Source organism: Oryzias latipes, chromosome 15 (genome assembly GCF_053564925.1).
Source record: "Oryzias latipes strain Hd-rR chromosome 15, Olatipes_Hd-rR_3.1".
In the NCBI taxonomy this organism is placed as follows: Eukaryota; Metazoa; Chordata; class Actinopteri; order Beloniformes; family Adrianichthyidae; genus Oryzias; species Oryzias latipes.
In genome coordinates this window covers 30,138,087-30,151,315 of record NC_136251.1, presented here as the reverse complement: position 1 = coordinate 30,151,315, position 13,229 = coordinate 30,138,087, and the positions used below count along the sequence as shown (strand labels likewise).

The 13,229-nt window shown below is 46.6% G+C and overlaps 1 protein-coding gene and 1 long non-coding RNA gene across 2 annotated transcripts in view; one reads left to right on the top strand and one right to left on the bottom strand.

Annotated features, from left to right (window-relative positions):
* The window catches only part of LOC111948822 (uncharacterized), a 34,509-nt gene extending 26,345 nt beyond the window's left edge, over window positions 1–8,164 (top strand). The window contains exons 3-5 of the long non-coding RNA XR_013647703.1: window positions 6,057–6,196; window positions 7,305–7,526; window positions 7,603–8,164. This is a non-coding gene — a long non-coding RNA (uncharacterized LOC111948822). The remainder of the gene's footprint in view (window positions 1–6,056; window positions 6,197–7,304; window positions 7,527–7,602) is intronic.
* Window positions 502–8,808, bottom strand: LOC101167896 (opsin-5-like). The gene is made up of 6 exons (XM_023963689.2): window positions 8,499–8,808; window positions 7,298–7,503; window positions 5,916–6,015; window positions 3,981–4,085; window positions 3,682–3,905; window positions 502–1,058 (listed from the first exon to the last, which is right to left on the bottom strand). The coding sequence occupies exons 1-6, from the start codon at window positions 8,635–8,637 to the stop codon at window positions 609–611; spliced, it is 1,224 nt and encodes a 407-aa protein (XP_023819457.1). The 5' UTR covers window positions 8,638–8,808; the 3' UTR covers window positions 502–608.
* Window positions 8,809–13,229: the final 4,421 nt, after the last annotated feature.

Sequence of the window (13,229 nt, the reverse complement as noted above, 5' to 3'; positions counted from 1 at the left end):
AGAAGAGCGTGGGCTTCAGCAGATCATCAAAAGGACAAGATTCAAGAACCTGCAGACCTCCAGAAAGACGGGAATGAGGTGGAGGAACAGCTTCAAAACCACATTCAGACGCATTCGGGAGACGGGCTACAACTGTCAGGTAAATATATTTATATTTTTGAAATGACTGAGGAGCAAAGCTGATTTCTCGAGTTTTCTAACTTTCTGAAATCCTGTTTTTGTGGGTTTAATGAGCTGGAACCTCAATTTATATAAAATAGATACTTGAAATCAATCAAACATTGGGCTCTGAAACTATATTCCATGAAAGTCTAATCCTTTTGAATGGAATTATAGTAATGAATACTTTTCAACGATATTATTTTTGGGTTCATTTCTGACGGCCTATAATCTGCCCACACTGTCTTCATGATCAACCTATCGACGCTTTGGGTCCTCCTGGTGTAAATGGTTTATGTTTTGGTTCAGTTTATTGACAAAGAAAGTGACTGACAGTCCAGATTTTACAGAAAATCCTTTATTTATGACATTTAACACAGCAGGACCAAAACATTCAAAAATCCTCTCAACCTCACTTTTAAGGTTCACGTGTGGATTGGAAACAGTCCTCAGAGTCTGTCACACCAGAACTCTGACGTTTCAATGTGAGACGGCACGTCGATGTGAAAGATCTGTGGAGGGGTATGCGGAGGGTTGTTGACCCCCGGGTCGCCGTCGGCGTTGGTCTGGTTCATCTCTGCGGCGAGGGGCTTGGCCGGCGGCGGATGCGGTGCGGCCGTGAGAGGCGTGTCGGCCTTGGGTTTGATGTTCTGGAAGCGTTGCAGATGCACCACCTCCCTGCCCTCAGCGGCGCAGGGCAGCAGCACAGAGATGTCCTTACGGAACTTGGAGCTCATGCCAAAGTATATGAGAGGATTGTAAAAGCTGGCAGACTTGGCAAAGAGCCGGGTCATGATGCTGGTTATGCTTGGCACGTGGAAGCCCCAGGCTGACCACATGGACACCACCGCATATGGTGACCAGGCCATGATGAAAGCAGTGCAGATCACAATGGAGATCTAGAGAGAAAAAAAAAAAAAGAGTTTTTTTTTTTTTTTTTAACTTGTCCTGTCCAACAGCTGGGCAGACAGATGAGAGCTGAGGGCCTCTTGTGTTGGACATATTTTGCTTTAACAAGAGGGGTTATTAATCTTCAGACAAACCAAAGGTATGTCTGAATAAACCCCTTTGTAATTGAGGCCAAACTTTATTAATTTCAATCATGTTTGAAAATCTTTGGTGTTGGACCGGACGGAAAAGGAAAGAGGGGAAGAAGAGAGAGGGACGCTAGAGAGAGGGGGGGTAGGGGGGTGATAATAGGAGGGGAAGGGGGATAAGACCATGAAGCAGCATAGAGCAACAAGTTTACTGGTTGTTAATCATTATGGTAAGGTTCAAATGCAGTACAAAAAGGGCGGGGCCCGTCCACACACACACTCAAATGTTATAAACACACCTGCTAGCTGCAAAAATGTCCACCTGTCGACATGTACACAAAACAGATAGTGTTCACACACGCATACTTATGCCTTAAAACCAACTAGTGTGAAATATTTCAGTCATTCAGTCATGCAAACTGTTAGTGCAAAGGTGAGCTAACACCAGTGCTCAGGTGAGTGTTTATGTTCTTCTAAAATGGATGGTGGAACGTGAAAAGAAGGAGGGAGAGTGCCCAGCCACCCCCACACCCAGACCCCCACCGCAGCAGCAGCGGCACCCGGAATCCCCCCAACGCCACACGGGAACCGGCAGGGAACCACCGCCGCCCGGGCGACCAAGCCCGCCACCCAGGCCAGGGCCAGCAGGGCCGCCGCAAGGCCCCCAGAGCCAGAGGCCAGGGAGGCACGGAGGGAAAGAGAGCGCCGCCCTAGCCCAACCAGGAGGGCAGCCCCCCCGCCGCGCCGGGAGAACCCAACGCAGGGCCCCACCGGAGAAGGACGCCCACAGCCCCAAACGAGCACCCCACCACCACCCAGGAGTTCCAGGCATCCCCCCGCCCCAACCCCAGGTACGAGCCAGGACCCCCCAAGGGAGACCCGCTCCGCACTCCAGGAAGCCATCCGCCCGGCCCACGGTTGGTCCAGGGAGGAGCGAGGCAGGGGGCCCGCCGCCCCCGCCCAGGAGGGGGGAACCCCGGGGAAAAAAAGAGGGCCCACAAGGGGTGTTGTAAATATGGCCCGACCTGGCTCGGCCACAGCTGGAAATTTGGCGGGGCCCAGCACTCAGGAGCAAGGACCAGAACCCACCCCCCAGGGACCAGACACCCCCAGCTCAGATATAATGTGAACCCCCCCACCGCGCGGAGAGAGCACCGCCGGGCCCAGGAAGCCGGCACCCCGGGGACACGGCCGCCGTTGCAAAGGGGCCCGTACCCCCCACCAGGGAAGAGGCAGGGGACAGATGGACCCAGGTCCCACCTTCCTTGCAAAATGTGTGTGCGTGTATGTGTGTTTGAGAGGGTGTGTGTGTGCATGTGTGTGTGTTTATGTTGGGATGTATATATTGAGGGGGGAGGGGTGTGTGTACTAAGGGGGGTGCAGTTAAAATTGGCGGGTAGGGCACTAAGGGGACATCTCCTGATTACTCACAGTGACGTCCCCTCATCCTCCCCACCAAGGGGCCCTAAATGTCTAAGGTGCGGTTAAAATTGGCGGGTAGGGTGCTAGGAGGACATCCGCTGCTTGCTGGCAGTGATGTCCAAGCACCCCCCCCTACCAAGGGCCCTACATGTCTAAGGTGCAAATAAAACCGAAAGAGGGGGGGCCCACTCCATACGGCAACCATAGGAGGGGGGCCACTGCCTAGTAAACCCCCCCCAAGGCTCATCGCAGGCTAAGCCCCCCACCCCCTCACCCTATTATGAGGTTATATGAGGAAGGGGGTAAGTTGGGGACAGCTGATAGACTGTCCCCCGGTGGTCAAACGGCTGTCCCCCCCCCCCCCCCCCAGCAAGGGGGCCAGGCCCACCCAGCCCAGAGGCCCCACCCCCGGAGGCGCCGACACCCCAGGCCCAGCACCACCCCCCACACACAGAGAGAGAGGAGCCAGAAAGCGCCGCCCCCCCCCGGAGCAAGCCCAGGCCCCCACCCCCAAACGCCGGCCCTAGAAGAGCTCTGGTCAGGCCTTGACGGGACCGAGGCAGCCAACCGGCCGGGGAAACCGCCGATGGCCTCAGCGGAGACCCCGACCCGTCAACCCCCCCTGCCCCGTACCAATAGTGCCCCCCCCCTCCCCCAGAATGCCCCCCTACAGGACAGGGCCGACAAGACCCCCCAACCCCGCAGCCGAAGCGGATGACACCCAGAAGCGACCGGGGGCCCCAAGAGGGTTGTCCCGTCCCGCCCCAGAGCCAGGGAAGGGCCGATCCCAGCCCCAGCTGTAGATGGGAAGCCCATCCAGCGCCGCTGGGCCCCCCCCCGAGCAGCGCCCCCCGCCAACCCCCCCCAGCACAGGCAAAGGGACCACCCCCCCAAGCCAAGCCAGACCACCACCCCACCCCCCCACCACGCACCCCCACACCCAAGCCCAGGGGACCACGCAGCGCCCCAGACCGCCCCAGGCACCGGGTGGTGCGGGCTGAGAGTTTGACTCTTAAGAACAAAAGCTTTTCTCTCAGGAGGAAACTTTCTTCCGCCGGCCTACCCTCGTCACATCTCTCTCCATCTTTCTTTGACGGGCCGAGAGGAAGCCGACGGCTGACATGGCGTTTGTGCTTTTCACCGTGTTGATGATGGAAACATAGGAGAAGAGCATGATGACAACGGGGATGAAGAAGCAGAAGATGAGGATGGAGATGATGTAGGATTTATAGAATGTGGAGTAATTGGCTTTGGACCAGTCCACCTCGCAGGTTCCGTAACCTCGATCTATGGGGCACAGCAGAAGCAGACGTCGCTCTGAGCCTCAGACGGGCGAAAACTAAAAACCTTCAGAGAGCAGACCTGTGTAGCTGCCCCATCCCAGCAGCGGGGCAACAGACCAGAACAGCGCCGCGGCCCAAACGATGATCAGAGAGACTGCAATGGTGCTGCTACTGATGCAGTGGGCTGCAGAAACACACGACAAGGAGACAAACGTGACACGATGTTCTCAGACAAACACAAATGATGGGATTGACTGTTGTGAAAAAGACCCTCAGTAGACTCCAGAAATGCAGAATTCTCCACTTGCTGTAAAGGTCAGAATTTGTTGAACAATCAAGTCTTTAGTGGTATCCAAACACCTACAGCTCTAAGGACCTTTTGTGGACAAAATGCACGTTGTTTTATAAGTGCTGAGATCTGCAGAAAGTGGAAGATGCAGCTCTTTCCATGTGAGGCGGCAAATGGGAGAAGTTACCGCCTCAAATAAACGTCACATTTTCTCTCAAATAAAAGTATTCATCCATGACTGGAATGGTAAACAGTTTTTAGATGTATTTATGTATTTGGTACAGGGACAGTGCATATCAAGAAACATTCCTGCCACCATGCCAGAGTTCGCCAAAAGGCTATTTTTCATCTGCAGTCCCTGAGTAGATGTTAAGATCACCCTAAAAGATCAAAATAAAATGACATATTTAAATAACATTATATATGAAACCAAACATTCAGTAAAATTAGCAGTTAACCTAACAGTAAATTGGCGATAAAACAATCCAAAATCAGACAAATGTATGAACACATACACACATGCAAATTAAATGAAAATACCTACTGTGCGTGGTGCTTTTCCCTAGCAGCCCCACTCCCCCCGCACACCTTAAGAGACCGGCGCCAAGCTATAACCAACACTTGGACACATGAAAGGCAGGGCAAGGCAGGAATTGAACCTACCACCCTCTGATCAGAGGTCATCTCTGCCTCTGCACCAAAATCTAAATCTCAAATGTAAATTTATTAGTAAGCTCCACTCCGATCATCTTCTGATTGATTTTAAAAGTGTCCCTGATTCACAACGATTTGAATAAAAATACTCTGAAATGCGGTTCTGAGTTTAAAATTGTTTTTATCCGTCCTCCATCATCAGAAAAATGCAACACGAGCGTGTTAAAAACACCAAAAAGATCCTTTTCAGTGGAGTGGATCCACATCTAAATACTAAAGTTAAATCTAAATGTAAGCATCAAATTAAATTAAAATGACAAAAATAAAGGCAAATGTTGTATCTAAATGTCCAATATTACTTTTAAGGTTAATGTGAAATAGAAAAGCAAATGTAAACCTAAATTTTGAACACAATAAATACAAATGTGAATGTAGGAAATAAATCGAAACGTTTACTTTAAACTTTAGTTATAATCTTGATTCTAATTGTTTGGGAAATATTCTGGTGTGGTTTTACGCCCAAATGGTCGCCTCTTACATCAAAAAGCCGTTACTTCAGGAGTTTGTGATGGATTTGAACAAAATGTGACAGAAACGCAGCACAAATGGAAAGAAATGTTTAATGTGGTCAAAGAGTCGCATACATTGGATGAGGTGAGCTTTTTACATTCGCTGCCTCTGCACCTGCACACCTCCACGCCGGAGCTGTCAGTCATGTTTTTCTATGTCCTCCATCCACCGCAGCCAAACCTCCAAACACCGGATCGTAAAACCGGCGTTTACCAACGACCACAAACGCGGTCCAACCAGAGCAACTGCTAAACCTCATTTCCGTGTCATTACCAGACTCTTTTTAGCAACACTTTGGATCCGGAAAAGGAAAATCCCACCTCAAATTAACTTAATGCCACGTTAGACAAATATAAATGCAGCCACTGCAGACAGGTGGTGGTTATTTTCACAGCTGCACTCGCTAACCAGGTTTTACCGGCTGAAAAAAAACGGCTTTTCCGTTAGATAAAAGCGGCTGGAATGGGGTTTGTCCTCACTTGAACCGGGGTGAGCTCTGACCTTTGTGAGGGTGGCATCCCTTGATGTATCTTGTGACGCTGATAACTGTTAGCGTGTTGATGCTCACCAGGCCGAAGAGCAGCGTGAGGAAGCCGTCCACCTGGAAAGAGACAGATTCATCTCATTTGCTCCCGTTTTCAGGCTCCCTCTGCACCCGGACATGGACAGACGTAGGGAGATGACTGTGCTTCACATCGTCTCTTCCTGAAGGGAATTACGCTCCTCTTTTCCAGTTTGACCCCGACTGCGTGACACCCGGCGCCCTGCTGGGTCACTTCCAGGTGATGTGGCTCATTTAAGGTCTTTGCTGATTATTTCTTGATCTTATTTAGTCCTAATCCTATTACAGCCACTCATCACCCTTCACACACATTTGGCAGATTGCTAGCCTGACAGCTGGGAAGAGCGAGATTTTAGGTCCCTCCTGACTGCCAGAGAAATGTCAAGATTTATTTAAATCCACCAAAAGAACTACAATTCCCAGACTTCCACCCCTTCACATTTGGTATCATTGGAAAGCCCCAAATGTCCTCTGTAGATTCTAAAAAGATTTCATTCAGTGGGATGCAGTGGTTTGGAGATATTCGGGTATAGAAAGCTCCTCTAGGATCGGACAGTCTCCATTTGCTGCATTTCTGATGTTCAGGTTGAAATTTGATGAACTTTATATCATCAAACCACACTTTGTTTCCCCTCACATCAGGTCAGATTACCATGAAAAATGCTCTGAAATGGAAAATACAGGGATGTGGCCCAGCATGAAACTGTTCATGTCTGATCACGCTCTGTGCAGTTGTCTCTTCTCTCAGAGTCGCTCCTTTAAATTTTACCCTCAGATCTGCAGGATCTGCACTCATTTCCATTTTCTTAGAGGTTAGACCTAAAAAACTAAAACACTGAGGCATTTCATTAAAACAAATGTTTTATTTACTAGATAGAGATGTAAAAAAAATATCTGTTTTTGTGTCTTAAAACGACATGATCGTCTCTGAACGCATCACATTTAGTCTATTCGTTTTTGAAAACTTGGACTTAGTCTCTGCTTGACGGGTCGCTCGAAGAGTTTTACCCAGCTAAATGCCTCCATCACAGTAATCTGATTATAGATTTAACCTCCAGTCCACAAGGCTACCAGCATAATCACTCACATTCACATGGGTGCAAACTTATTTATTACTTATTGACCTGTCCTGGGTGTGCCCTGCCTTTGCCAACGAATGGCAGGGATAGGTTCCGGCAGCCCCGTGACCCCGAAAGAGATAAACACGGGTTTAGAAGAGGAATGAATGAATACTTTTGTTGTTTTGCTTCTGGACAAGATCAGTCATGAAAAACTCCTTGAATTCTGGTGTATTTCAGGACACTTTTTGTGTGCGTCTCACTTGGCAGGTCCAGATCCAGGTGATCAAATACCCGTCATCCTTCAGGATGTTGAATATTTCCAGGATTCCTCTGGAGTAACCAAACACGGAGATGCTGGCGTCGGAGACGGCGAGGTTTAGGGTGAAGAAGTCGGTTGGCTGAAGGGAAGCCCGCTGCTTGCAGAGGACGAAGATGACCAGACTGTTTCCGAACCAGGACAGCCACCCTGCGGAAGCACAGACGCAGCAGGTTGGAGCTTCTCAGCCACAAATACAGACGCTCCCATTCAACTTTGCATTGAAATGTACGGTTTAATGTGCTGCAGGGAGGACGGAGTGAAAGAATCGCAGTTTTTAAGACTTTCAAAGACAGTCATCTGATGCAAAAAAAAGGAGGAAACTTTTAAGCAGATGTGAAAATTGAAGCAAAACTACCATTTCACAAAAAGCTGTGAACTTTTTGCAGGAACTCTAATGTCAAACAGCTTTGTTGGGGTTTATAACGGTTTCTCTGGTCACAGTTTAAGTGTGTGGATTAAGAAAAGCTTTGGCATAATTTCAATCAGGAAGATCTTCCTCGCTTCCAGGAACTCAGGGCTGCTTTACTTCACTCTGCACGCCACTCACGACCGCGCCTTCAAGTCAGATTGTCCACCTTCCTCTCAGCCAATCGCAATCCTATTTCTGCCTTGGAGGAAAAATCGGATTTTTATTTCTCTGCATTCCAGACGGGCTCTGCAACCCTCCTCCACCCTGGAGCGATGCTTTGGGATGGTCCGGTCCTCAAACACCATACTGGGGTCTGAGTTCATCCATGCATAGAGCCGAGCCGCCAAAGATTTGTTTGTTTCTGCACATCCTAACATCATAAATACATATTCACTGGCATCTCTGAGGTCTGCACTTCTCCAAGTGAATTATCAGGTTTTGTGGAACTGTCACTAAAGTTGCCAAAACCAGCTCTATGTGAGATATTTCTCCATTTTCTATGGTTTTAGAAGCAACTTCAGTAATATTTTAATTTCAAGCTGATCAAATACAAATAAAAAAACACCTCATAAGAAGTATTTATTTCAATTTTTTAAAATGTAAAGCGTTAAAGTATGAGATGAGGCTCAAAATATTTCTTTTTTCATTCTAAACTGCTGCAGAAATGAAGATGAGAAGTAAAAACTGCCTCAAATGTTCATCTGGAAGTCCTGATCAGACAGGGTGGACTTACCTAACACCAGCAGGTAGACTCCGATGACCGTCTCTCCTTGTTCAGACAGAGGAGGCTCTGAGTGCAGAGTGCTGAGGTTGTTATTCCTCCATGGGATGTTCACCACCTTCAGAGGAAAAGCCTTCAGCGTGATCTCCATGGCCTGAAGTCTGACGTGTCGGCATGAGTTCCCCCCGTCCTCCACCACAGCTCCGCTCTCTTCTGCCGGCTGGAGACACTGAGGTCTTCCACCGGCGGGAACGACGGCTCAGTTGGATTTAAATCCAGCTTAGACGCGGTCACTAAGACTTGACTGCTCACTCCTCCAATGGCTGTAATCCTGTCTATTTCTTAACATCTAAGGAGATTCCGAGTGGAAATCTCAGTTGGGAGGAAAATGTTCAGTCAGCAAGTCATCGGTTTGGATTTTCTTAAAGACCCACTTGGATGAAAATCCTGATTTTGGTGTTTTTCCTGTTGATGGAGGACATTTGGAAAGACATTAAGCTACAAATTATATTTCTGAGTTTTTCTTTATTTAAATTATTGTGAATCAGGAGTAGTAAAAAAAAAGCCTTTTGACAGAGATCATTTATGTGACATATGCTGGGCGGGTCCACAAGCATCCAGCTCCGCCCCATTCTGATCATCCACCTGCAGGCAAACAGATCCATGAGCGTCTTTGTTTTCCTGGTCTGAGCTGGAATCTGGATCAGAACTGGACGGATGGATAGATCTGATACTGTTCACCATTTTTGTTGCACCACTAAAGGTTGGGGGTGTGACGGGATGTAAGCTAGAGAGCTCTCAGCATTTTTCCCGCCCAAAACTAGAGGTGAACTATTGGCGCTCTGCAGAAACACTTGAAACAACAAAAAAACGACACAGATCTTTGTATTTTAGGAGTAAAAAAACTCATAATGATAATTAAAAGAGTACTGAGAAAACTTTGAAGACAGATCAAAAGCAATTAATGACAGATATAAGCTTAAATAGTGTTTTTTAAGATGGGCTTTATCATGCTTTCTTTAAGCCTTTCAGAGTAAACTGCCTCTCTTTATATATCGGTGAAAACCACCAATGTAACCTCTGATGGTTTCAAGCACAGTCTGAGCTCATCAATGATGGAAAACAAAGCTGAAGCAGACTTTTTAACTCTAATGCAGCCTTTTAGTCTGTCAAATGATGTAATTTGGATGTCAGCGGCTCACTTAACAAACCTCTTTTCTGGTTTAATTCTTGGCAGGTGTCCCTTCGGGGATTTAGGTCTCCAAACTAATATCATTTGGATGAGCTGAGCCGTCGTCCTGCTCAGATCAAAGACATCTCAGATTAGAAGGAAGTTTTATTTGACTCTGTCCAACAGTTTTGGGTCTCACAGTGATTCTGAGTGTGCTGTGCTTCACACCGGCTGGCAACAATTTCCTCCCACCTCCTTGTGCCTCAACAATAACCTCTGCATGAGCGGCTGTAAACCCTCCGCTGACGCGTTTCGCTTTCTCTAATCAAGTCTTTTCATCAAAGGGCGCGATGAGGTCATGATTCCTGTTCTGTAAGGGTTTCAGATCACCTCAGGTTTGGTTAAAGTGGTGTGACGTGTGTTTCCATACGCCTTCTGGGAAACCAGCGGATGACGGCCTGATGTTACTGCTGAAATGATCAGACCTGTCACTCATCCCCACAGACGGGTTCTCCACGGCAGCTTGGGCAGCTGAGGGATCGGTAACCCGATCGGCCATGCTGTGCGTTTAGCTCACAGTGTGCACCTTGTTCTTTCTCGTCTGGCCGCTCTGCTGGCACTCAGGATGTGGAGGCTGCAGCCAGATGCCTCAGCACATCGGAGTCCTCCTCATCAAACTATTTCTTCGAAAAAGAGGAAGAGAAACTCTGACCAAACTGTCCACATCCAGCAGCCTGTCCTCCAAGCTTCACGGATGCTTCATGGCGGCGTAATTCGTGTCTGATGTTTGCAGCTGCTGCAGTGGGACTGAAGTGTTCATGACTTGTGACAGATTTTTATGGAATTGATCTGACAATTGTCATTCTATTATCACTAATATATTTAACCCCATTAGGTCAAAGGAGTCCAAAGTTTTTGCAAGGAGGACACCATTGTTCCCACCCACAACTCTGGGGTGAATTTCTAAAGAACTCCTGCCGCTCTGCAGAAACGATGTCCTGGAAGACGACGTTTTTTTCTAATTTTGCTTAAATAAGGTACTAAAGACCACTTCATAGATCAGTGTTTTTCAATCTTTTTTGAGCCACGGCACACTTTAACATTGACAAAAATCCTGCGGCACACCAGCATCCAAAAAAAAAAAAAAAAACGGAGAAACTCATAGTCTGTATTGATCTACAGGCCTCCACAATCTCACATGCATTTGGGTGATAACCGTGACAGAAAAAGCTGGAAGTTGCAGCTGTTTTTTCTAAAAGATGTAATAAAAGTTAAGTTAGAAGACTTAAAAACTGTTTGATGTGTGTTCGTTGTGGTTTTAAGACGTTAAACAACGAAGATTCATTGTGCACTGAGACGCTGTCACTTTAACCCAATGCATCATGGAAGATGTTGTGCATTCAGCCGCCAAATGCCAGACAGACTAGCTTCTCTGAGCTTCATGGTTTTGTTCACTTGTTCCACGGTCTGACACCGGATTCTGTGGAAAGATACACCGCTAAAGACGAGCTTTAGCTGCTATTTTTGTTGGAACTGAGCGACTTTATGAGCAGAATCAGAACAAGGAAGTGAAAACTTTAACCACTTCTGATTCATTCTTCTTAAAATGTATTTAAATAGAATCAAATAAACACAAAGAAAAAGTCTTTACGATCTTTCATATTCCTAACTTCTTCGTGTTTTATCAGGGCCTGTTTGGATGAACACAGAGCTGATACCCTGGAGATGGAAAATGTTTTTAGATCAGTTAATGAGGACAAGTTCCCACGCCACACACACTGCTTGAAAAACACTGTCATAGATCAAAAGATGATCAGAGTGAGACTTTAAAAAAACTTTATTGACATTTGTGTTCTTCTTTTTGAAATCTCTGTTTTGCACGAGTTTGGTAAAAGTCTTGGCGCGTGGAACAAGCTAAAGGAAGTCATCCAGCTTAGCATGCGGCTCCTTCCTGTGTTCTTTGGCAGGTCGGCGTTCAGATAAGCCATCGCATCGAGGCCACAGTAAGCTTCTGTGTCGCCGGGCTTCCTCGTGTGTTTCTCGCCAAACCAGAGACGTGAGTGCAAAAGCTCAGAACTTTCCAAATGGAAACTCACAGACACATGTACTATTGTAAAAGTGTGTGTTCAAGGCTGCGAGTGTTTCTGGGAGTCACAAAGTCTCTCTTCACAGAGGACAAACATCAGGCCAACAGACCAAAACACGTTCCCGCTCCCTGTCACTAATGGAGACACACAGGGAGCGCTTGTGTGGACGCTCCACACAGGATCAGCCTGTCACTTTATGAGCTGAACTTTGCAGGATTTCCACTGCAATTTCCCTTTTTTACTAAGAAGAAGTGTGGTCTCACAGTCTGAGACAAATGAAAGAAATAAAACCAGATAAACGTTAGTAGAAATGCTCAGCAAACTATTTTTCTTAAAATAAAAATTAAAGGTTTAGGGACATGTCCAGGAAAAACATCTGTGTTGGTTTGATTTGCTCAAACCTATTTTTAAGGGAGTTTGAACCCTTAGGCAAAAAAGATGCAGACAATTAGAAAGGTTTCAAAATAAAACCCTACAGGTTATTTATGATCATCTGCTATCTTTAGCCTCCTTTAGAGCCTAAAAAGATGCAAAGTTCAGTCTAGATGGCTGCGTTTATGACATTAGAAGCTATTTATGACAAAGAACAGGAATAGAAAGCCTTTAAGTTGCAGTAAAAGAAAAATGGCAACACTTACCTGAAAAAGCCTGTGATAAAAATAATAATAATAAAAAAAATAACCCCAAAAGTAAGAATGGCTGAAAGGTTCAGTGTGCGTTTGAAAAAACCGCAGACCAGGAGCTCTGGGGATCTGTTGCTGCTCTGGACTCGTTGGCTCAGGAGAACCAGGTGCAAACATTTATTTGGGCACTCGGTAATGTTTACCATTTCTGCTCCAAAATCTGTTTTCTTTTCATTTTTTTTCACAGTAAAATTTGTCAGCAGGTGAAGCCCTTTTACCTTTATCGGAGATTTCTGACGTGAAGCTGTGTGTTCCAGATGTTAATGCAAACAAAACATAACACGAATGCAGGAAAGACGAGGCAAGGAAAAGGAAGAATTTCCTGTTTGCATGAAGAATGCATGACCTGCAAGCTTTTCTGCGCACAGATGCAAAAGGAGGAGAAACAGAGAAAAACTGGAGCATTTAACTCCATCTGAGGTCTCAAGTCCCCAAGAACAATTTAAGAAGAACCTAAACACTTTTCCTGTGAGGCATGTCAGGTTGACCCATAGCTGATGCAGAAATCATGAGAGGACATTCCGTTGGTGCGATTCTTTTTTATAAATCCGGTGGCAGAGCAGCAGCAGAGGGCCTGGACACACAGCTTGAAGCGTTTAATCGACGAGAGCAACTGATGTTCTAAAGATCCTGCTTATAATCTGACCCAATTTTTGACCTGTTTTTGGATTTTTTTTTTTGATGATGGAAAACAGCTATTAAAAAGATTATAACGATATCTGTATTCAAGCGGTTGTGAATCAGGTGCAAACGAAAAAATTCTTGCAGACAAACATCAAATTTGTGACGCAGAAAAAACGCT